This window comes from Maylandia zebra, linkage group LG3 (genome assembly GCF_041146795.1).
Source record: "Maylandia zebra isolate NMK-2024a linkage group LG3, Mzebra_GT3a, whole genome shotgun sequence".
In the NCBI taxonomy this organism is placed as follows: domain Eukaryota; kingdom Metazoa; phylum Chordata; class Actinopteri; order Cichliformes; family Cichlidae; genus Maylandia; species Maylandia zebra.
Window position 1 is genome coordinate 5,905,085 of NC_135169.1, and position 25,274 is coordinate 5,930,358.

Here is a 25,274-nt window from a genome sequence, read left to right on the forward strand (position 1 = left end):
CTTAATAATAGAAAAATAGTCCCTATTTTCATGAGTTCACTCCAGCCAAGCTAATGAAACAACCCAAATTGTCAGTGTGGGCAAGATGTGAATATTCTATAGTCAAATTATTGAATATGAAAAGGAGCCGCACAAGGCAATAAAATTTTAAAATTTTTAAATATGTATCTCTTGCTTTATATTACTTTCTGTATACCTGCCTACATCGATGCATCGTTTTCAATCAAATAGCTGTTTTATTACTTGAAATAAAAAAAACTGAACACGTAAAAACCCTTTAAATTATAACTAGAAGAAAGCTGAAAGCTACAAACACAAAAGTAGACAAACATGTTAACACAGGAGAAAATACAAGTCAGAAACTAAGATCACAACAGTAACTATGGTAACACCAGCACAAGCTTTACCCATCACCTGCTCTGCTTACTACAGTTAGGTCTCTGTGACTCTGGCTACGTTTACACTGCAGGCGAAAGCTCATCAAATCCGATTTTTTTGACCCTATGCGACCCATATCTGATCATGCTATGACAGTGTGAACGGCGCAAATCCGATATTTTCAAATCCGATCTGGGTCACTTTCGTATGTGGTACTGAATCCGATACATATCCGATGTTTTAGAAAGCGACTGCTGTTTGAACGGTCAAGTTGCATTAAATCCGTCTTTTACGTCACCGACACAAGACTGAAGCCAATTATCAGCGCCGGAGAAGCGCCCGATACGACATCGCGAACGCTTCCTGGCCATCCAGCGTAGATGTCAGTGAAACTGTTGGGAAGACAACGTAAACATTTTATTTGTACTGTTTAATCTGCAGATTCTGACAGAAATCTGCAGCTATCCTTTGAAGCACCGCTCCTCTCTTAAACAGCAATAAGGATCATTATTAGGTTATTTACATTATTATGTAAATAACAAAACAACTTAAAGCAAAAATTGGGAAACGTGAAGTCCGAAGTCTTTATATTAAGGGCCATCAGTCAAACAATACTGTTGCTCTGGGTCTAAACAGAGCGCGTTGTGTGTGACATCTTCTTTTGCGCATGCGGGCCGCTTTGAGCGTTCACACTAGAGCACGTTTGCTGTCGCATTTTATTTGTAGTGTGAACGAGCAGTAAAAAAAATCGGATTTGATCAAAAAATCGGAATTGAGCATTAAGACCTGCAGTGTGAACGTAGCCTCTGTCTGCTCCTACAGAGTGGCAGTCAAGTTAAAATGACAGATACGAGGACATCCAGCATGCTTTGAAACTGCACTCCATTGAAAGCGATGAACCAAATTTCTATCAGATAAGGTTTGGGACTGTTATGGTCTCATTCATGGCTGTTACACTTATTAAACAGCAGAAGTAGAAACAGGACATAAACAGTACAATGTTTTGTTGTCCCCCCTGACCTCCTCAAGCAGATCTCTGGCTCTCCTCACTTTCTTCTCAATCATTTGTGTAAGTCAGCAGAGGTTGCTGTCAGATGAAACAGAACTATGGATCCTAATAAACTGCACACAGACAAAGCCTGTGCAGTGACGTCCACAGAAGGACAAAGTCTAAAGTGTTGAAAGAGACGCTGCAAAACAAAGCAAGAGACTAGAGCCTATCAGGAAAACTAGTGAGTGGACCTCTGATTAAAGAATTTCTACCAAACTACAACTGCAGCTGAACAAATGAGCTGTTGGTGGAACTTTACACTCTGAAATATTGAAAGATTCAAAGGATGAGACAGCTCAGCACAGCATGTTATTAACTTCACACATGAAGTGGTTCAGTCCAGTCAGACTTCAGTTTTGCAGCCACCGTCCACATCCTGCTTCTTCAACTGGTCGTCACGGTAACTCTGGACTTTCCTCCAACGAATCCTGAAGTCTGTCAGTCCTTCTGACAGCATGAGGCCTGACAGCTGGACAAAATGTGCAGATGATGACAAACATGAAGCATAGTTTGAACTTGTGTCAAGTTTGTGTTGGTGACTGAACTGCTGACCTGCTGTGAAACCTGCTGCTGGATCTCTGTGCTGTGCATGTCTGCCTCTGACTGAAGCTTCATTTTCACCACTGTTTGCTTTGTCACTGCTAAAAATGAACCACATATAACAACACAAACATTAGTGTTTTACATGATGACAGGATCTTACAGTGTTTGCATTCTGGACCTCACCTCTGAAACAGAAAAGATAGTGTCTGGCGGTATTGTAGCCATCAGCCCATTTCCCTGACATTAAATTTAGTACTCCACCGTATTCAAGTGAACCGTAGTTATCAGGGTGACCAGACATCCAGTTAGTGAATGTGGAGGTTGTGTTGTCAGACCAGAAGGCCCAGGGATCCCTGTAGAGACCAATCCACACATACTGAACCCCTGATCCATTCAAAGTGAGCGTGATGTTGGATTTCTCCTCTTTGCTTCTTATACTGGTCAGGTCTGTGTGGTATGTCCTGCAGTACGACTGAGCTGCTGACCAGGAGCGGCTCTCCTTCACTAAGATGTAACTTGTGTTTTTGGCTGTGAAAGATTAAAAGAAACAAAGAATTTTTTAAAAAAACATGTGAATATCGTGAAATTTTAGGGTCACTATGGCAACAAATCTTTTTCCTACCATTGTAACACAGGAAAGGGTAAGAAGCTCCACAGGGTCTATCATCCATCTGTGTTTGTCCCTGAAGAGCCACACAGTATTCCTTTGCATATACACAGTCTGGTTGGCCGTTAGCCCAGATCAAAGATTCATGTGTACTGCCAACATAAAAAAGTTTTCCCTCCATGGACCACTTCCAGCTGTAACGATCATCATAGAGCCCTATCCAAGCCCAATTATTGATCCTTGGTGAAATTGAGAAAAGCAGTTGGTTGATGTTGCTGTTGTAGATGGTGACCAAGTCAGTGAAGTGTTCTCTGCAGTAACTCTGAGCTTCAGTCCAGGTCTTCAGCTGGTTCACAAAGTGGTATTCTCTGGAGTGGGGAGGAAGAGTGGAAAGTCCTCCTGAGAAACATAAAAAGTTTTTATTGTGGAAACTGGGCTGTTAGACAAACCACTGAAAAAGACTGAAAATACAATATAAATAGTCATGCTTAATGGAGGTTTATCAGAGGCAGAAAGTAAAAAGCAAAAATAATTTGTTATAGTTATATTACCTAGATTATTGAGATATTTTACTTTCTTATCTTACATTTTTACAGAGATTTCTGTCCTTTTAGTTTATATAATATTTAGTTTATCACATTTCTCCGTTCAACACATTTGATTGAAGTTTCTTTTTCATATCACTGCATAAAAGAAGGTCCTGCTGGTGAAAGAGCTATATTTTTATATTTTTTATATTTTAATTCTATTTCTTTTTCTCTTCTCTGTACTCAAAATGCAACAACTATGTTTAGTGGAACCATTACAACATTTTTGGAACATCACTTTTTTTGTTTATCAAAAAAAAATATATATATATATATATATATATATATATATATATATATATATATATATATATATATATGTAACATAGTTAAATAGAGTTGAAGTTAAATCCCGCTAAATGGGACATTGGCGCCACCTACTGTCAAAAAAGTCACCCTGCAATATTCACAAAGGGCAAGGGATTCTGGGTAATCCTCAGAACAATGGAGGATTCCTGCGAGGTAAGGAAAGCGCAAATGTCGTGGGGAGGAAAAATCATATCGCAGGCTGTTAAAGTAATACAGTCTGACCCGATTATTTTTGTTGTTTATACATCATTCGTTGCGGGTCATTTCACCAGTCTTTATGTTGAACTGAGTGCACGTTTATGTGAGATTTCTTTATTGGGAGGAGAGGAAACAAAATGGGAGCATAGTTAGCTAACTCTGTTGTCGCTTTCCCATTTAGGTTTTGTGCTGATTGCCCACGACATTAAAAAGAGAGCATTCTAACCATTGCCTTTTTGTTGTGAATGCAGGTATGTGACTGTGCCACACTGTTTAGAATTTACATTGTTTCATGTACAGATTTAAAATATATTTCTATATTCCTTTCATTTGGGAAACTTAACATGCAATGTTAATGGTGTTGAAGTTTTTCTATTTTGGTTGTATAAATTTACTACTATACGATCACATTGCAAGTGGAAATGTAATCCTCAGAATAATGGAGGATTCCTGCGAGGTTTTGTGCTGATTGCCCACGACATTAAAAAGAGAGCATTCTAACCATTGCCTTTTTGTTGTGAATGCAGACCAGAGAAGACACTACACAGAGGTCACATTGGTGCCGTGACTCGTTCGTGACGCTGCTGAATCGGGCTGGTGTCTTCTCGTCGCAGCATCATCGTGGAGCATCAGCTTCCTTATTGTTTAGTCTGTTGGGTAACGGAATCAAACTTTGGGGACTGTTGGACATACTTTTATATTGGCTTTGTATATTGCCATATTGTATTAAGTCCACCTTAGCTCTATTAATATTCTGCTAGATATGGATCTAAGTGACTCTAATGACACCCCAAATGTGACTCCCCTTGTTGTGGGTAGGGGCAGAGGGTTCACAACTGTTCCTTTTTCACTGGGTGACCGTCGGGTGGGGCATAGAGCAGCAGATAGTTCTTGTGAGCTTGTGGCTGAGTCGCAGTCAGTACAGTGCACTAAGTTATCTACCTCAGACCCCCCAGTAACTGATGTGAGTCTATTCGACCAAATGAGCGACATTGTGCAGGAAATTGGGCAACGCCTGGCTGATAGCATTCTGTCACACCTGACTACGCCACACACTTTGAGCCCTGCATCTACTACATATACATGTCCTGAGGTGACACATGAAACAACAGATCTCCCCTCCAGCCGCTCACTAGATCTCTCTCAAGTCCAGCTGGTGGCTCCACGGCAGGTTAAAGACCCACCTCTCTCTTTGGCTCTCTGTGAAGGCGGTCGCACTTTTTCTCCTCTCCTCCTTCCCCTTATCTTCCCTGCTTAGCCTCTTGTGTCCTGTCTTGTCTCATGTGCATTACTTTTCCCTGGAACAGTCTCTCACTGTCGTTCTCTAAAACCTAACAGAGAATTATGGATTTGATCAACTGGTCTCTGAATGCTATTGACACCCTCTTCTCAACGAGAAGTCTGGGCTCGGGAGAGCCCGAGTGCCCTGGAGGGACTTTCCCTGCCGGATACACGATGAATGGGTGGCAGACCTGGGGGATCTTGTGCCTGGCGGGACTGTCTATCGAGGACGCTGAGGATATTTACCTATTCGGAACCATGATAACGGGGTTCTTGCTGATCGGAGCTGGCTTGGCCCTGACTTATCGGAGAAATAAGAGAGCGGAACCAGCTGTTCAAACCCCCCCTAAGCTGACCGCTGGAATTGAAGCGATGGGACGAGGCGCGGCCTCCCACACCGAACGCAGCATGGTCAACACCTTGGAGACGCTTACAGCTGCCGTGAAGACTCAAACTAACACCATTGAGCGTATGATGGGATACATCAGAGAGGGGCCTGCTCACAATAACACCCTTGAGCGGAAGTTGGATAACATCGCAGAACGGCTCACTGCAGCTGTGGGGTCTCAGAATCAAAAGAATGACAACACCACGGAACAGAAGCTTGATACCATCATGGGGAGGCTCGCAGCGCTCCAACGGGAAATCGAGGCCCCAGTGTCAGAGTGCTAAATTCGCTGCTCGCATAAAGGAGAAATCAACAATATTCTACATTTGGACACCATGGCGCCAGCTGCTCAGGCCCAAGGCTGGAGCCCACCAAAACAACTCCCTGATAACGACTGTGTGATGACTATTCTTCCCATCCCATGAAGGACACCTGGATCGGCTGGAGGACTGTTTACTTAGCCTGATAGGCCGAAGGACACTGTCTCAGCTGAACTATGGACATGCACACACATACACTTACACTGATAAGCACGCACTCATCCCCCTCCCTTCCAAACGCCTTCGATGCTTGTTCCTGCGGGGGAAGACAGCAGGTCTGTGTGCCGCGCTGAAATGATAGCATGGTGCAGGACGACTGCTGTGTTCCTTCGGATTACCCCCCACCACCCTATCCATCCCCTGTGGCTTGTCATGTGCTCTGATGTTGTGATGTGGACATTAATGTGCTCTCTGTGCAGAGGAGTTTTTTTTGTTTCCTGTTCTCATGCTGTCCTCCCATAGGTGCCCAGCGTGAGAAGAGGTCTCTTTTTTTCCTCTTGTACTTTTCCCATTGTTGTGTAATTTTTTCAGTGTTATTCTCCCAACGCTGCCGATCTCCGACTGTATTCCCATGTGATGTCTTTGTTCTTGTGTGTATAAGTCGGGGGGGGGGGGGGTCCTATTCCTCTGTGGGGCAACCTGCATATGGCCAATAAAGCATTCATTCACCTGTGTTTCGGGGGGAGAGTTCGGACTCATTGTCTGTTGATGAGTGGCAGGAAGCCATGCAGAGCTACATAAAGAAGAGTGCCATTCTTCCAGAAAACCAAGCTGAGGAGATTTTGATGCATCTGAGAGGCAGGGCAAAAGATGTTGTGAAATTTGGTGTGAGGAATGGTGGAATTGATGTCCAGCGTAATCCACAAGCTATCTACAGACTTCTGCACAAACATTTTAGTTCCACCCAGTGCTCGTCTGTGCCCCTGGCTGACTTTTATTCCACCCTGCCGAAGGACCGGGAGGATCCATATGAGTATTGGCTGAGGCTGAACAAGGCTGCTGATGTTGTTGGCAACTGTCTTAAGGAGCAGGGGAAATCTTTTGAGAACTCTGGTGTGGAGGTTGCACACATGTTCATCAGACACTGCCCCTGCAGGGACTTGGCTCTTATTTTTAGAACCAAAACATGTGATAAATGGTCCGCTCGTGAAGTTCAAGAGGTACTGGATGAGTATCACCTGGGTAAGGGGTTCCGGTCTCCTCCACAGACGGGTAACTGTGTCTATGTGAATAAGGCAGAGGTTAGCACAAACGGTACTCCTTGTTTGGCTGACCATGAGCAGAGGCCAGCTGTGAGTCAGGATGGCTCTGCTATTGAGAGGTTGATCAGCATGCTAGAGAAGGTGCTGCTTCAAGGCCCAGGCTATGCTCAAGCTAATGCCAGGCGACAGAGTGCCCGACTGCCGAGAATACCGGGCTTAGATGACACACCATGTTCCATCTGCAGAGATAGCTCCCACTCCACACTCACGCACTGTCGGGAAAACAGATTGTGCTTCCTGTGTCACCTACCTGGTCATTCGAGACGTAACTGCCCAGAGGGCAAGCGTACTCCTTCCAGTGGTCATCAGGGAAACTGAACGATCTGCGTGGAGGGGAGGACAGCGCAGACCCAGCAAGTAAGCCTCCCATCTTGGATGTGACTGATATTAATGATTATGACACTTTGTATTCCACTTACAGTGGCATTGTCCTGTCAAATAAAACACTGATTGCACAGGGCTTGCATAGGCTCTCAAACACTGATAGTTTATTCTACTCTGCAGTGACTACTAGTGGTGGACAAGTTCTTAAAGCATTAGTGGACAGTGGATCTATGGCGTGCACCATAAGTGAGACAGTTGATGAGAAACTTTCACAATCGATACCTGCTATTGAGAGACGTTCAGCTGAAGACGTTGTCATTGTTGGTTGTGGGGGTCACCTCATTACGCCTTCTGCTATGTATGATCTTACAGTGTCAATATATGGCTTTAAGGTGGTGATTCCTGTTCTGGTGGTTCCGGGCCAGGCTGATGACATGATTCTGGGCAGCAATGCGATAAAGTGGCTTATTTCACAGTTAAAAATGACTGTTGGTACCCAGGATGATGCTTTTCCTCATTTGGCAACTTTGCTGTCCTATTCTGATGACTGTGGTGGCAGAGCAATGCCTCCAAGTTTTGGCACTGCAAAGCTTAAGAGACGCATCACCTTGCAGCCCTTGTCTGAACATTTAGAGTGGGCTAAGCTGCCTGCTCCTGATCAGAATCAGAATCAGAATCAGAATCAGAATGGGTTTATTGCCAGATGTTGAGGTTTACAACATTAGGAAATTGCTGCGGTGCTTCAGTGCAGACAATAAGAATTAAAGTGCTATGTAGAAAGAAAGATATGTGCATGAGATATACATGAGATATATACATGAGAATAAGAATTATGAGTGCTACGTAGAAAGATATATACATGAGTGCAGGTGGTGATCAGTGCCAAACATATATACATGAGAATAAGAATTATGAGTGCTACGTAGAAAGATATATACATGAGTGCAGGTGGTGATCAGTGCCAGACATGAAATGATGCAGTGACACAGCGTAGGGTCATGTGTTAGTGGCGGGGACAGTCATGTGGTTATTGTTCATGTGTCCAACAGCAGAGGGGAAGAAACTGTTCTTGTGGCGAGAGGTTCTGGTGCGAATGGACCGGAGCCTCCTGCCTGAGGGGAGCAGGTCAAACAGACTGTGTCCAGGGTGAGAAGGGTCAGCTGAGATCCGGGCTGCACGCCGCAGCCAAATTCAAATTCAATCCAGTTCACAATACACACAGAACTCGTCGCCCGCACCGAGATCAGAAGCGGAGATGTCACAGCGCTTGTGTGATTTGGGCCTGCAGGACCTGGACCTCTCATCCTGTGAAGTTTCCCCAGAATGGAGAGATAGGCTGCTGCGACTCATTGAGCAGTATGAGTCCATCTTTTCAAGGCACAAAATGGACTGCGGTGAGGCTGCTGACTTTGTCCACAGAATCCGCCTGGTGGATGACAAGCCCTTCAGACTGCCATACAGACGGGTCCCACCATGCCATTACGAGAAGCTTCGCACTGCCCTAGATGAGATGGAGGAGTCAGGGATAATCCGTAAGTCCCAGAGTGAATTCTCATCCCCCCTTGTCTTAGTTGTTAAGCCAAATGGTGACCTGCGCATATGCAATGACTTTAGATGGTTAAATGCAAGAACAGTTAAAGATGCACATCCATTGCCTCATCAGTCAGACGCCCTCGCAGCACTTGGTGGGAATGTTTTTTTTTCTACAATGGATCTCACATCGGGGTTTTACAATGTCAGACTCCACGAGGACGACAAAAAAATACACGGCATTCTCCTCCCCATTTGGCCTTCATGAATATAACAGGATGCCTCAAGGCCTGACAAATAGTCCTGCTACTTTTATGCGAATGATGATGTCCATTTTTGGTGATGAGAACTTCACAAGTTTGTTGTGTTATCTGGATGACCTTATGGTCTATGCCCCATCCGAACAGGTGGCTCTTGAATGTCTGCAGATGGTTTTCTCACGACTTTCTGCCAACAACCTGAAGCTTGCACCAAAGAAATGCCACTTTCTTCAGCGGTCTGTGAAGTTCCTGGGACACATCATATGTGGTGAGGGTGTGAAAACAGACGCAAGTAAAGTGCAGGCTATAGACAATGTGGAGGAAGCAGACCTGATGGAGTCTGACGGGGTGACACCATGTGCAAGGAAAACCAGATCCTTCCTGGGGATGGTTCTCTACTACCATCATTTTATCGAGCGGTGCTCTGCAAAAGCTAAGCCACTGTTTGATCTTGTGGCTGAACCAGCTGCGCTACGCAAGAGAGGTAGAGGCCGTAAGCCTAAATTTAAAAGGGGCCACGTGAAGCTGTCTCCGGCTGACTGGACTGATGAGTGCAGGGAAGCATTCAAGGCTCTAAAACATGAACTTGTGCATAGTGTCACATTAGCCCATCCAGATTTTACTGCGCCCTTTCTCCTTGCAGTTGATGCTTCCTTTGATGGCCTTGGAGCCGTCCTCTCACAGTTGCCCCCTGATGGTAGCATCGCCAGACCAGTGGCATTCGCCAGTAAGACCTTGTCACACTCTCAGCTAAACTATCCAGCGCATCGTTTGGAGTTGCTTGCTCTGAAATGGGCAGTCTGTGACAAGTTTAGCCATTGGCTGAAAGGGAGCCACTTCACAGTGTGGACGGACAATAACCCGCTAACATACATCTTAACCAAGCCTAGGTTAGATGCATGTGAGCAACGATGGGTTTCAAAGCTTGCAGCATACAGTTTTGAACTGAAGTATGTCCCTGGCACCAAAAATGTTGTAGCAGATGCATTGAGTAGAGAGCCATTTGTCCAGTCATGCATAGGCCACAGGCTAGTCACTGAACCTTATGCTGCCCTATTGAACCAAATGCACGGTCTGGTGGATGGGACTGTGCAGGATATGTTTCGGTGTGCTGCAAACTGCCAGTTGGTTGTGGACCAGTCTGAGGAAGGAGCTACAACTATCCTAGCTAACCCTCGAGGTTCTCTCTCGTCACAGGATGTTTCTGCTGTGTTGGCTGCGCATGACACTGGTGGTATCAGCCATGTGAGGGGTGTGGGATCTGATATCCCTCAGGTCCCAACTATTGCCCGTCCTGCCTGTACGCCGAGAAGTGAACTCGCTAACCTGCAGGAACAAGATGAGGTTTTGGGCAGAGTTTCCTTTTTTGTTCGGCGTCACAAGAGGCCCACCAGGCGTGAATGTGCTGGCGAGTCCCGTGGTGTGATGAAATTACTCAGACATTGGTCCAGGCTCTTGATTAAAGATGGTATGTTGTATAAGGTGAAGAAAGACAGGAACATGAACATGACGATTTACCAGTTTGTTGTCCCAGACACTCTGAAGACTGAAGTTCTCCGAGGCATCCATGATACGGCGGGTCATCAGGGCCAAGTCCGCACCCTGTCTCTTGCAAGGCAGAGATTCTTTTGGACAGGGATGGAGCGTGACATCGTCAATCATGTCAAAAGCTGTTTTCATTGTGTGGTTGGGAAAACCCCGGAGCCGAATGACCGTGCCACACTGGAGAGCATTTGTACCACTGAACCGATGGAGCTAGTCTGCATCGACTTCTGGACTGCTGAACAGACTGACAAGAAGTGCGTTGATGTTTTGGTTGTCACAGACCATTTTTCCAAATTAGCGCATGCATTCCCTTGTAAGAATCAGTCTGCCAAGCAGGTTGCTCGCCGCCTGTGGAATGACTTTTTCTGTGTGTACGGCTTTCCCAGACGTATACACTCTGATCAAGGAGCCAACTTTGAGAGTCAACTCATTAAGGAGCTCCTGGACATGGCTGGCATCCAGAAATCACACACCACTCCTTACCACCCGATGGGGAATGGTATTGTTGAGCGATACAACAGGACCTTGGGAAACATGATACAGGCTTTGCCCCCTCAATCCAAAGCCAGGTAGCCGCAAATGCTTCAGATGTTGACGTTCTGCTACAATTGCACTGAGCATGAAACAACAGGTTTCGCACCTTTTTTTCTCTTATTTGGGAGAATTCCTCGTCTGCCTGTTGATGTTGTTTTCCAGCATGTTCTCCCTGATGGTGCCGTTGTTGACCACGGTGAATTTGTCACCCATTTGAAGCGTGACCTGTCTGAGGCTGCCCGCATTGCCAGGCAGAACAGCCGTATTGCCCAGGCTCGCCAGGCGAAGAATTATGACCGCAAGGCTAAGGGTGCGCCCCTCTCAGTCGGTGACAGAGTCTTGCTTGCTAATCGTGGTGAGAGAGGAAAGAGGAAGATCGCTGACAAATGGGAATCCACAGTTTTTGAGGTGGCGTCTGTGAAACCTGACATCAATGTGTACCACATCAGAGACCCTGTGACACTCAAGGAAAAAGTTGTTCACCGAAACCTACTACTTCCTGTGAGTTTCATTCCTGCAGGAAACGAGTGCATACCAGTGTCGACCTGCCCCTCGGTTGCGGATAGTGGACAAGGTGAACCAGAACTTCCAGGTGATGTGCAGGATGGTGAGACGAAGACGGTTCGCTGGCTCATGCAGATGGACCAAGCAAGTGACAGGGACTCTGCGGTTGGTCAACCTGGTTGTTCTCTTGGTGCGGCTTTCAGCATCCCAACCTCTGAGGCAGAATCGACTGTGGCCCCGCCTGCTGTGTGTGACCCTTTGGTTTCCCGGTTGCCCTCCCCTGCCCCCTCTATTGAATCTGTTGTGTCCCAGAGTGCCTCCTCGCAGCTTCTGGCGGGAGATGCTCCACATGTCGTTTCCCCTGATCTTGTGACTGACACACGACTGAGTGCAGAGGACCGTGTAGTGCGTACACAGCCACCACCTCTTTGTACTAGATCAGGTAGACCTGTGAAACCTCCAACACGTCTCATTTGTGAGATCAATGAACAACAGGTTGATGATTCAGTGTCGACAGTTGACTCCTTGTTTTCATTTGTGCGAAATATGTTTTCAGGATAGATTACTAGCTATTTTGCAAATGTGCTGTTACTCAGAACGTTTTGGGCAATACCTGCGTGGAGCAATGTTCACATCATGGGAGGTGTATACGGCATCTTTCATATCTGGGTTGGCAGGGGAATTGGCCGCTCTCTTGCTTGCCTTATTCCATATGGAAAGTTTTTTTAACTGACTTGAACTATATTGTGCTCCCACGGTCACACTGTTATGTTTTATGCATTGGAAGTTTCTGTTTTTCTGTTGTCATGCCCCAATTTAGCAGGATTTAGGAGGGGTGTGTGTAACATAGTTAAATAGAGTTGAAGTTAAATCCCGCTAAATGGGACATTGGCGCCACCTACTGTCGAAAAAGTCACCCTGCAATATTCACAAAGGGCAAGGGATTCTGGGTAATCCTCAGAACAATGGAGGAGTCCTGCGAGGTAAGGAATGCGCAAATGTCGTGGGGAGGAAAAATCATATCGCAGGCTGTTAAAGTAATACAGTCTGACCCGATTATTTTTGTTGTTTATACATCATTCGTTGCGGGTCATTTCACCAGTCTTTATGTTGAACTGAGTGCACGTTTATGTGAGATTTCTTTATTGGGAGGAGAGGAAACAAAATGGGAGCATAGTTAGCTAACTCTGTTGTCGCTTTCCCATTTAGGTTTTGTGCTGATTGCCCACGACATTAAAAAGAGAGCATTCTAACCATTGCCTTTTTGTTGTGAATGCAGGTATGTGACTGTGCCACACTGTTTAGAATTTACATTGTTTCATGTACAGATTTAAAATATATTTCTATATTCCTTTCATTTGGGAAACTTAACATGCAATGTTAATGGTGTTGAAGTTTTTCTATTTTGGTTGTATAAATTTACCACTATACGATCACACTGCAAGTGGAAATGTAATCCTCAGAACAATGGAGGATTCCTGCGAGGTTTTGTGCTGATTGCCCACGACATTAAAAAGAGAGCATTCTAACCATTGCCTTTTTGTTGTGAATGCAGACCAGAGAGGACACTACACAGAGGTCACATATATATATATATATATATATATATTAGGGGTGCAACGATATTCGTATCGATATTGAACCGTTCGATACAGTGCTTTCGGTTCGGTACGCATATGTATCGAACAATACAATTTTTTTCAATTCTTTTTTTTTTTTTTTTTTTTTTTTGTGTCCCGTTTGGATCTATAGCCATCAGAATTGTTGTCTTGAGGCCAAGAAAGATGCCAAGAGGATTTATTTTACCAAGTGGATCATCATATTGGTCCATTTGATTGACCTTTATTATAATTATGAATTTATTTTATTTTCAGTTGCAAACGGGACAGACATGACTGTGGGATAGGACAGGGGGAAAGAATGAAAGAAAGAGGGGGAGAGAAAGAAAGAAAACCAAAGGGGAGAAAAAAAAAAGAACAATACAAAATTTGTAATTTATTTTATCAACTTTCCTTCTGACGATGCTGTCTGTGTTGAGCGCTCAGTGAATCTGCATTTGACTACTCCGCCTAGGCTCGAGAGTGCAGCCTAGGCGGAGTAGTCGAACGCAGATTCACTGAGCACTCAACACAGACAGCATGGTCAGAAGGAAGAGCGCAGGGCAAGCTAGCGAGACAGAAGTGGACCTCCCCACCCTCATTCAGATCTGGCGTTTGGAATTATTTTGGTTTTCATGTGACGTATGACCCTGAAGGTAAGCGAGTCATGGACTAAAGTAAAACAGTATGTTGGATGTGCCATGCAATGCTCAATTACATGGGTGGGAGCTAGTGTGTTAGCGCAGTTAGCTCGTTAACGTGTTGGCCGTCTAGCCCCTCTGTATAGGGTAGCTCGTTAACGGAGATTTGCCGTGTTGTGGCGTTAAGGTTATTTCAACGAGATTAACCTGAAAGCACTAGTGGGAACACAACGAATATGACTGCACATTTACACCGACATCATCCTAGTGCAAAGACAAAAACAACAAGCATGCATGCTACAAACTTTAGCCGAGTCATTTAGATAGCTGTTAGCACAGGATTCTCCTTATGGAGACCTGATATGTTTAATATGCTGCTGAGAATATAGCCCAGAAGAAGCGGATAGTATAGCTTTTATTTTGGAAAGAGACATTTCTCTGTAATAAACTCTCTTTTCCAAAGATGAGTGATTCCTCAATCAGATACAGGGCTCGCAATATCGCTAGCCCGACGTCCCGGGGCTATCTCTGCCCTGCCTGTCGGGCTATTGTAGGAAGGAAAAATATATGTCAATGCTTTTGCATTCTTTCAGAAATGTAGCTGGGTAATTATGTCATTGGGTGAGCCACTGTCAATATGTGACATATTGAAATCGTGTTTGAATTTGCGCTTGTTTTTTTGCTTTCACTTTGCAATCGCGCAAACTGTGTATAGAGCGACAGCACTGATCTGTGAGTGATGATAATTTGTGCACCAATTCCTCTGACATCGTCTTATTAATTGTTAGCTTACTATGCAAACATGACAAGTGAAATCTGATCGCGCAGAGAATCGCTGAGCTTATGTGAGTGCGGCAGGATATATATTTCACTACGATGACCTGGATGATTGAGAACCTTCACAGACAGATATATATTTTAGTTCTGCTGAGCCAAATAAGACAGGTCAGGGTGAAGAAGTGACAGCCAAAGAAAAGCTTACCACAAAACGGAGAAGTTATGACAAATCAGACTATAAGGCAAAAAGAAAGTGCAGCTTTATGGTTTCATGGACAAAAGAATTTCTGTGGCTGCAATATGACGAGCTAAATAACCAGGGCTGCACATAAGTGGTCAGCAGGTGCGTATTCGCTGTCAAAATAAAAAAGACGCACAAGGGTTAGGGTTAAATTTAAAAACTGTACTTTTGTGTTAAAATATATATTTATAATTTTAATAAATGACAAATTAAAAAGGCATGAACATTTTTTTTTGTATCGAAAAAATATCGAACCGTGACACCAAAGTATCGAACCGAACCGAACCGTGAATTTTGTGCACCGTTGCGTTTTAATTGGTGATGTACAGAGATTTTGCAGAAGGAACTTTACAACATTACAACATACATGGGGACAGAGATCAAATAGCCAGGTAGATTGTTGGTCAACATATCCAACAGAATTTCAATTTCTCAAAAGTGTAGTAAGATGTAAGTAATAGTTCCCAGTTGTTGTAATCTTTCTTAATTGTCCAAAATTCAAAGATCTAGACATTAATGCTCAAAAAACATCTCACACAACATATCAATATTAACGCAAACGATTGCCTCAGTTGTTGAGTACTAGTAAATTTAACAGCTTAACCCTCTGGGGTCCAGGGTATAATTGGCTACTTTTTGACTACTTTTGATTTTACCTCTATATTTCACCTTTAAAATATGTTTTTTTGGCCGTGTTTGGTATCAGTATTTTCAGCACAACCTCAAATATCTGAAATTTGAGTTATTTTTTCATTTTGGTATACTATATTAGCACAGTTGATCTAAATTCAGACAAAAAATTCAAAATCCAGGTAGAAAAAAGTTACATTTTTACTGTAAAACCAACAAACTTGTTTAACGAATCATTTGCATAACTTGAAGTGCAAATAGAAATTGTACATTTCTAAAAATTATGCACAAGTTTCGCAAACAACAAAGTTATTTGGTACTATTGACCTACAAATGCAGCCAAGGCCTCAGTTTTTTATATAACCATTTAAATCTATTTCCAGAACAATCAGCTGGGCTGCATCAAATAAGAAGGCACACAAATTATTTGTGCAAGTCCAAAAAATGTAGTTTGTGTTCAGTATAAGACAAAGGAGAACAGCACAGGCCTAAACCCTGCAGGTCTGACTGCAGGAGGTGCATCAGTCCAGTTTTCCAAGTGGAATCAGAGTTTACACTGGAATCTGCCTTTGACGGCTTTTTTAGAGCAAATATGAAATTCAGCAGTCTAACTGACACACAACACAATAATAATAATGGATTGGATTTATATAGCGCTTTTCAAGGCACCCAAAGCGCTTTACAATACCACTATTCATTCACTCTCACATTCATACACTGGTGGAGGCAGCTACAGTTGTAGCCACAGCTGCCCTGGGGCAGACTGACAGAAGCGAGGCTGCCATATCGCGCCATCGGCCCCTCTGGCCAACACCAGTAGGGTAAAGTGTCTTGCCCAAGGACACAACGACCAGGACAGAGAGGCCAGGGATCGAACCGGCGACCTTCCGGTTACAGATGTGATTCCCAACCCCCTGAGCCACGGTCGCACTACACAACACACTAACTACAGCCTCCAAACACGCTAAACGTCACTAATGTCTCACATGTGAAAACTCGCTCTCTCTCTCTGTCTTTCGCTCGCCCGCTTTCCGTCGCCGGTGTCACTCCTAAAAACTTCCCCTTCTCCCTAAACAAGCAAGTGCCACATGTTGCCTTATCATTTTTTTGATTGGCTGACATAGTAAACTCTAACACCAATGGGGAAGGGGTGTTTTTTCTTTTTCTTTTTTCACTCACAAGCGGAGAGTGTTTGCTAGCGCTGTCCATAGAAAACGCAGTTTTTACCGTTCTTCCCGCTGTAAACACCACTGTTTTGTTCAGAAAAAAACATTGCGTGTATTTTTTATCATTTTATTATCATATAATTCAAAAAATGGTATATAGTTTGAAGTCCGCACTTTCAACCCAAGTTGAAATGGAGACTCTGACGCGCTGCATCTTGATTTTGACGCGCGGGCGCGTCCGCCGACCCCATTATATTTAATCAGTCTCGAAACTTCGACTTATTAACTCAAACTTTTGAGAAAATAACTTAAAATTTCAAGTTAGCGCTGCCAATCAGTAATCTACGTGAATGATGTAATTTCCTTGTTACCCGGTAGTGATGTGCGGATCGATCCTGAAATATCGATTCCTCCGATACCAGTCATTTATGTTCTAGAATCGATTCTCACATTAAAATATTGATATTTTAGTAATTTAGAGTAAATTTGTAGTTTATCATTAACAGGAACACAGTGGAAAGAAACTATAACATTCGGATTGTCTGCATTCAAAGGAACTACCTCCTCTCCCGCCTTTCATAGTCGTGCAAAATACGGCTGTATAAATGTCTCGCAGCCCCTTGGTGTGCGCACTCACAACAATGGCTGAGCGTAACTGTGCGGACGTATTTTACCTCCACAAACAGCTGAGACGTGGTTTGCGATACATGTGACAAAAAAGTGAGGTGTTGTGGCCATAGGGAGACATTCAAAAGGGCTGTTGGGGGGGGTGGAGCTCCCTCGGTGGAGTGAAACTCTGCTGTCTGCTCCTTGCTATCTAAAATATAACCGGGCGCTCACACTTTGTCTAATTAGTTTTCTGTTTGACGTTTATTCAGCTGTGTGAAAACCCAGAGGAACCCTCCTGAGGGATTAATAAAGTTAAATTTAATGTAATTTAATCTAATCTAATAACTTTAATCTCAGCCAAACCGATTTACTCATGAACAAGTAAAACACTGAAAAAGCCAAACAATTACATTTTTAAGTTATCAAAGTGACTTATATATCATGTTTAACCCGAGTAGCGAAAGACCGCGGGGGTTTGAAGACGATGTGTCGGTCGGCTCAGATATTTGAAGTTTACACAGCTACATTCTCACCTGAAAATATGTTAAAAGTTTTTTTGCGACCCAGAAAGAGAAATAAGAGTAATATTAAAACTAAGCAGCTGCCGCCATTGTTGGAAACTGGAATTGGCTGGGCTGCACTATGAATTCTGCGATACGGTTTTTCAATTTTGTTGTCTGGGTGAAAAATCGGGAGAAATTCGGGAGAATGGTGGCTCCGGGATATTTTCGGTTGGGGCACTGAAATTCGGGATTCTCCCGGAAAAATCCGGATGGTTGGCATGTATGGTTGTGGCAACATCACTAACCTTGTCAAACACCTCAATGTAAAACATATCACAGAATATGACGAGCGTATGTTCAGACGAACTGAAGAGGAGGAGAGGGACAGGTGCTGCTAGGGCGAGACAGACGTCTCTCACGGAGTCCTTTAGTGCTGCAGGTAGACAACGTGTTCAAATAGCGCACAACTTCAGTTTTTGTATTTCTATATGATGAACCCTGCATTATTAAGTGATAAGAACACGTAATCTGATGTCCTGTAATCATTATGATGCTATAAATTGAAATACAATAAATAAAATAAGTTTTTGTACAAAGTATCGGTATCGGATCAGTATCGTCGATACCACCCTGAATATTACTTGGTATCGGATCGTAAAGAAAATCAGTGGTATCGCACATCACTATTACCCGGAAACTGAAGCCCTCAGCTACAAATGCTACAGCTAAGCTACCAGTATTACATCCAGTCATAATGCACAGATTGCTGAGTATTTTCAGCATGGCTTCACAAATGATGAAATCCTTGTGTTATTAGCTGAATCACATGGTGTTACTATCAGCAAACGTACTCGCAAAAGTGCCAATTTGTTGCAATCCGGTTTTCAGTGCCCATTCCTCTGTGTCATATGCTTCTGGGTAACAGGAGAGTGACTTCATTCGGAAATTACTGATTGGCAGAGCTAACTCAAAATTTTGAAATCTTGAGTTATGTTTCTCGAAATTTCGAGAAAATAACTCAAAATTTTGAGAAAATAACTCGAAATTTCGAGTTATAGATACTTGCTTTTGTTTTTTTTTTAGTGCCGGAAACAGGCTTCCCTAAACAACACTGCATTGTTAATATTAAAAAAATATTAAAATATACCATTTTTTAAATGTCAAATGCCAAAAACGATATGTAGTGCTGCATATCGGAATAGTAGATTTGACTAAGAAAACTATTAAAACTCTAATATGTACATATACTATACCACTGTTATGGGTTTCTTATTTTAATATTTGCAATACTTGCTTGGTTAACATTCATATTCAAAACAATAACAATGAGAAATTTCTTGTAGTCCAATTTTTGCAACAACAAAAAAATTAAACTGAGTATTGTGCTCTGATACACTGATCCAGACTCGAGTTTTTAAGTTCGTGAACAGGATCCAGGCTACTTTACTCTGAATGAATACAGTGTCATTCAACCCCTTGGTCATAATTGTAGTAATATATGTAGTGTATAGATCCAAAGACCATTCATATTTATATTATCTCTTTACAGAAAAACATCTCCGATTACCTTGCAGCAGTGGTTCTCAAACTGTGGTACACGTAGTACTGGTGGTACTTAGGCTCTCTCTAGTGGTACACGGGGAAATCTTTGATCAGTTTTTTAAGATTTAACAATATACCATTGTGGAGCTATACACAGACGACACGAGAGGTTCTTCTGGGAGCTGGAGTTTACCAGAAAATATTTCCCCAAGCTCGGGTGCTCCATGAAGAGTAGCCTTTCCTTATCGCAAGTGGTCACGGCTGCTACAGAGCACTGGTGGGCTCATTTCCCTGGACCTTAAAACTGCAAGGCGGCAGACAACGCTGTGCAACGGTCCCAAAATGCTGATGGTAAATAAAAAGAGCCTTTTTCCGCAGTGCTGTGATCCCAGCCACTATCCATGAGTTGGAGGCCCCCGGGATAATCAGTGGGGTCATGGAGGGTTATCACATTGGTGCTCATTGTGAAAAGTTTGGTGGACAGTGGATCCAGCGAGGCCACCACACGATGTATTTTGTGTCATCAGCTGAAATGCCACGAAGAGCAAACTGAGCTTTGATGTCCCCAAACCACGAAGGAGGGTCATGAAGCCAACAATTGGCACTGTCCTCATTTACCAACAAGCAGAAGAGTAAAACCCAACTCTGCATCTTCAACCATAACTTTTTAGTCAGGACTAAGGAAAAAACATGCGGTAAGTAGCTCTGACCAACATATGTAGCTTTAATGTTGTTCACCTTCGCTATAGACACTCACAGTTCACAAGGACTACACGGTGAGCTAGTTCAACCTACTGACATAAGAGGTATGTGAAGTTTGGTGTAGCTTTGTATTATTAGTTCTGAACCCTACTTCGTCAATGTCCAGGATAAGCATTGTATCAATTATAGAGTGAAATCAGTCAGCTAACTTAGTGAAGGTGCTTTTTTTGTAATCAATTAAAAAAAAATGCTTATGCAATGTTGAAAAGAGAAAAAAAAAAAGTATTTGTTAAACTTTTGCATAATGTTAGTGCAAGAACCTGCATGTCCTTATATTTAAAATCCTTACTTTCACACACCATACTGCCTTTACCTCTCTATTAAAATACACCTTCCCCTATCCTCCTCCTTTGTCTAAGCCCAGCAACTTGTAACGGTACGAAGCTTATCAACAGCACTGGTGTTGGCAAGTGTTAACTCAGGGCACTAGCAATCCAGTACGCAAATTTAATTCTTATCCACATATTTGATTTGGCAGTGATTTGATGTCAGGTGCCATCCCTGAAGCAAGTCTTCCCATTTTATCTGGGACCGGAACAAGGAATACACTGGCTTGTTGTTAATAACAGTAATAATAACAATGAGGAGGGAAAGAAGTGAAGGTCATCGTAGTTTAAGGAGCTTGAAAAGTGTCTGGACTTCTTTAAGTTACTTGAAGACGTTTCACCTCTCATCCGAAAAGCTTCTTACAGTTCTAAAGTCAAATGGGGGAGAGTCCCAGATTTAAGTCCTAAGGGAGTGTCCCCCAAGGGGGTCACAGAAAAGAAGATTAGACACCAACTGTCTGCCATCTATAATCCAGTTTTGAGATCCTTTCCCAGATGCCTTAACGCCCACTCTCATCCTTGGCCTTTTGACCTCAGGAAATTACAGCATGGGGTGGGGCTAGGTTTTGACAGCGGCTTCACCTTGGCTGATTGTGACCTACACCCGTTTTCACACCTTGGCTCGTGCGATTAGGTAGAGGATCAATAGGGGGTTCTCGACCCCCTTGGGGGACCCTCCCCTATGACTTTAATTGGGGACTCTCCATCATTTGACCCTAGAACTGAAGAACCTTCTCGGATAAGATGTGAAACGTCTTCAAGCAACTCAAAGAAGTCCAGATGCTTTGCATTCCAAGCTCTTCAGACCATGGATCAGCATTAAACATTAAAAACTAGTTAGTTCAATAGCTACCATAGAAATAGCTGCAAACAGTCATTCAAAAAATCTAAATTTAATGATTTTAAAAAACCAACATAATTGAAAATTAATGCAGGTATTGTGGTATTAGGAGGTAAAGAATTTCTCCCGGTGCTTGCGGTTGATGTGTTAATAAATACATTTTTTTAAAATGTGCATGTAATTTGATTACCCAAATGACATCAGTCTGTCTCAATGTGTTTATAGGATATATTTGAAATGTTTAAGATATTAATATTACTGACCTGAGAGCAGCAGGATGACCAGTAAACAGGTTTCTTCCATTCTCTGCTTATGTATAACAGATATAATCATGATTATTATTGTACCATTTTTATTACCAAAGATGTTTATTTAAGATTTCTTATCTGCAGTCTAAGTTTCTTAGTATATTTAATTTAATTTCTTTATTTAGGACAGTGAAATGTTAATGAACATAAATGTAAAAAATTACATGAATGTAAACATACCAGATTAGAGCCAAGGGCTAATTTCCATCTGTTGTCCATAAACATAAAAAATAGACATAATTCATAAAAAAATCATAATTCATTCATAATAAAAACTCCATCACCAAACTCACACATACACACCATTCTGTTCCCAAATAAAACATTAAAACTATACAACTTATACATGATCACATCCTTGATTTGTCCATAACCAGTTTTTAACCTGTGCCTTAAACACAGTTTGTATGCATGTCCAAAAACATTATATCCAATACTTTTTAAACATGTAAAATCTGTCGTGTCTTTAAAATGGTTTAAATGATCATTTCTAAGTTTTAGAATAATGTTTAGAATATAAAATACACAATAATATAATTTTATAATTAATGATGCATAACTTACCTGACAGCTTATCTTTGCATCTGTGGACTGAAGTTGGCTCTTAAGAAGGTCTGTATTTGGTCTTTTCATATATTTTACTGTCAAATGAGGAAACCAGAAGGGAGTGACCTCTCTGTAGAAACATACATAAATGTTTGATATCTTCAAGTAGGCGTATCTGTAATTTTCAAAAAGGTAACAAGTGGACTTGCAGATATTTTCTATAAAACCTGTGGGGCAACAGGCTTTGTGAGTCAATACAGTCATCAAATGTTTTTGCAGTGGCACCTCAGTGATTAAAGAAACACACGCAAGGTTACGCTAAAATGATTCTGCTTCACCAACATGCAAACCATTAGGAAAATCAAGCTGTTAAATATGAAAAAAAGCAAATAAGCTCAGACGTCATTCTCGGAACAGACATAGTTGTTAGGAGGAACAAGTGAGGAAGGATTATGGAGTCTGTTAGTCTTCCTTGGTCTCTTGTGTTCTGGGGGCCTCTGGATGTCTGGAGTTTTGATCTCCTCCACACCTGCTTCACGCCCTGGAGGACGGGGCTGTGGCCCCCCCACACGCTCTAGCAGATCATTACATGAAGAAACCTTTTAAAAAAACAAGCGCGTCCATGCTCACAGGTGTACACACGGGTGATCACACCCACAAACTACACCCTTTTTGGCTCCTACCTCAAAGCACACTGTGTTCTGTTGATCTTATGTGCGGCACAATAATGTTTAACATTTAGTATTTACTGTCATATTCCCATATATCATTGTGATGTTGTTTATTCTATTACTCTTGTTCTCTTCTGCTTGTTTTCCTTTTTCTTTCTCAACAGGTGATCCAGGTGATCGATAGATGCATTTTTTTTCTCTTTTTTTTTTCTGCCCGTTCTGTTGGTTTTTGTTTTTTGCCCTTCTCCCCCGTCCCTCTTCTCAGCTGTTTCTCTTTCCCTCTTTCTTTCTCCCCTTCTTTCCTCCAGTCAAGTCTGTCCCGTATTCAGCAAGTGAAAATAAAATAAACAATAAAAGGTGAATCAAATGGACCATTATGGCAAGGCTGGGATGGTCCATTTGGTAAAGTAAATCCGTTGGGCATCTTTCTTTGCCTTTAGACAATAATTCTGATGGCAAAAGAGCCAAACGGGACAGGCAAAAAAAAAAAAAAAGGATTATGGAGTTTGTGTCTCCATGATTCAGTTTGTTAGTGAACCTAAGGGATGGGAATGCTTAGGCCTCTAAATCCTAACCAGTCGCTGGCTTTAGACAGGAAACAACATCTGTAAAACCTGAAAAACTGAAAGCAGCAACTCTGTGCTTTTCAGTAAGATTTGGGTTATTTCAGAAATCCAAGGCATAGTGTCACAGGAGAAGATGAAAGTCAGACAGAGAGTCAAAACACAACAACATGTAGCTTTGTAGTTCACTACCAAAACTTATTAATATAGTGGTATTTTTGGCCATGTGACCATACCTGTTTCTTTAAAACCAGGAATTCTGTAAATGACGTGCCTCAATGCTTAAAGAAACATAAGCAAGGTTACACAAAGATGATTCTGCTTCACCAGCATGCAAACCATTAGGAAAATCAAGCTGTTGAATAGGGAAAAAAGCAAATAAGTTCAGGCATGGTTCTCCATGATTCAGGGCACTGTACAGGTTGTTAATAAATCTCAGGGATGGGAATGCTTAAGCCTCTAAATCCTAACCAGTCGCTGGCTTTAGACAGGAATCATCCAACTGTCTTTAAACGTCTGTAACACCTGAAAAATTTCAATGGTTTCTGAAAGCAGCGACTCTGTGCTTTTCAATGAGATTAGGGTCATCTCAGAAATCCCAGGCACAGTGTGACAGCAGCTCCACAAAGCTGAAAGTTTAGAGGAAAGATAGTCAATGAGTCTGACGCAGCTTACATAAAGCTGGCATTTTATTGGACACTTGGTTGTTTTAGTAGGGTTTTTTGTTGTTTTGTTTTGTTGTTTTCTGTATTATTTGCCAAGATTTGGATGTGGCCATAATGGCCCTAATAATACTGAAGTCTTTGAAAATGAGAGCACGGTCACTTTCCAAGCAAAAACCTTGGCCTGTGAACACAGTTCCTAAATCCCAGCAGACAAGACAGGATAGGAGAAATTTAAAAGTTTTCTTTGGTTGTTTTCAAAGCTAAAAATAACCCGAATAAAACTACAATGTTTAATGTTGAGCAAACCAATGTGGAAAATGACTTTAATAGATGTGTACACTGTTTCTACCACTGAAAACCAGCAAGAAAGGACAGAGGTAGACTTTGGTCAGATCTACTGTGCATTATCATTAATAATTTTCCTATAATACATGTAGAGTTATGTGTGTGCTGTTAAGTACCAACACTTCACCAAGTTCTTTTGATTCCTCAGAGGCATCCAATGGAAGACAAAACACTGCTCAGTAGACCATTTCACACTTTTATTCTCTTTCACATTACTTCTAGAAGGGAGGTGCGTCCTGCATGACACGCTGTCGCGGATCTCAAAATGGCGATGTGCCCCTGACAGTCTCATTACAGAAGCTCTCATTCTAGTCTAAACAACAGTGTCTCAGTAACTTTCCACTAGAGATGGTCCCTCTTATCTACATTTTCCCAGGCAAACATGAGCGAGAGTCTGCAGCTTTCTACTCCCCAAGGACACATGGTCTCATGCCTTTATTTTTCAGGGCTGTGTCCACTTAATACTACACTATATGACTTTATAACACTTATTAATATATACTATATATAAATATATATATAATGTTCTTCCTCTACCCCCCCATTTTTGCACATGTCGAGGAGCGTGTCAGGCTACATTTCACTGTGTGTTATACTTGTATAACTATGCATGTGACAAATGAAGAAACCTTGAACCTTAATAAAAAGCATAGCATTATTGTGACACTGCAAATAATTTCATCTCAAAAGTGCCCAAAAAACACTACCTATGCATCAATGAATTTAACAAGAAGTTAACTGCATTCAGATGAAATATAAGCAGTTCATTATTAAAATATGATCCATACCTTGAAAAACGAAATCACTCGTGATATTAAACTCACCTTGTTTTCATAGAGTATGTGATCAGGCTTTATCTCTTGAAACCAGCTGCTCTGGATCATCACCATCTTGTCTGCTCATCCAGTTTCAGTCAGTG

The 25,274-nt window shown here is 42.3% G+C and overlaps 1 protein-coding gene across 1 annotated transcript; it reads right to left on the reverse strand.

Moving 5' to 3' along the window:
* Nucleotides 1–2,151: 2,151 nt before the first annotated feature.
* On the reverse strand, nt 2,152–21,766 carry LOC143416643 (C-type lectin BfL-1-like). The gene is made up of 5 exons (XM_076882085.1): nt 21,746–21,766; nt 21,521–21,563; nt 2,595–2,978; nt 2,229–2,500; nt 2,152–2,157 (listed from the first exon to the last, which is right to left on the reverse strand). The coding sequence occupies exons 2-5, from the start codon at nt 21,558–21,560 to the stop codon at nt 2,152–2,154; spliced, it is 702 nt and encodes a 233-aa protein (XP_076738200.1). The 5' UTR covers nt 21,561–21,563; nt 21,746–21,766.
* Between the last annotated feature and the right edge of the window lie 3,508 nt (nt 21,767–25,274).

Coding starts and splice junctions, on each gene's coding strand:
- LOC143416643 (XM_076882085.1), bottom strand. CDS start 21,560: ATGGAAGAAACCTGTTTACTGGTCATCCTGCTGCTCTCAG. Junction 2,979..21,520: donor GGTCATCCTGCTGCTCTCAG/GTCAGTAATATT, acceptor TATGTTTCTCAG/GAGGACTTTCCACTCTTCCT. Junction 2,501..2,594: donor CCCTTTCCTGTGTTACAATG/GTAGGAAAAAGA, acceptor AATCTTTCACAG/CCAAAAACACAAGTTACATC.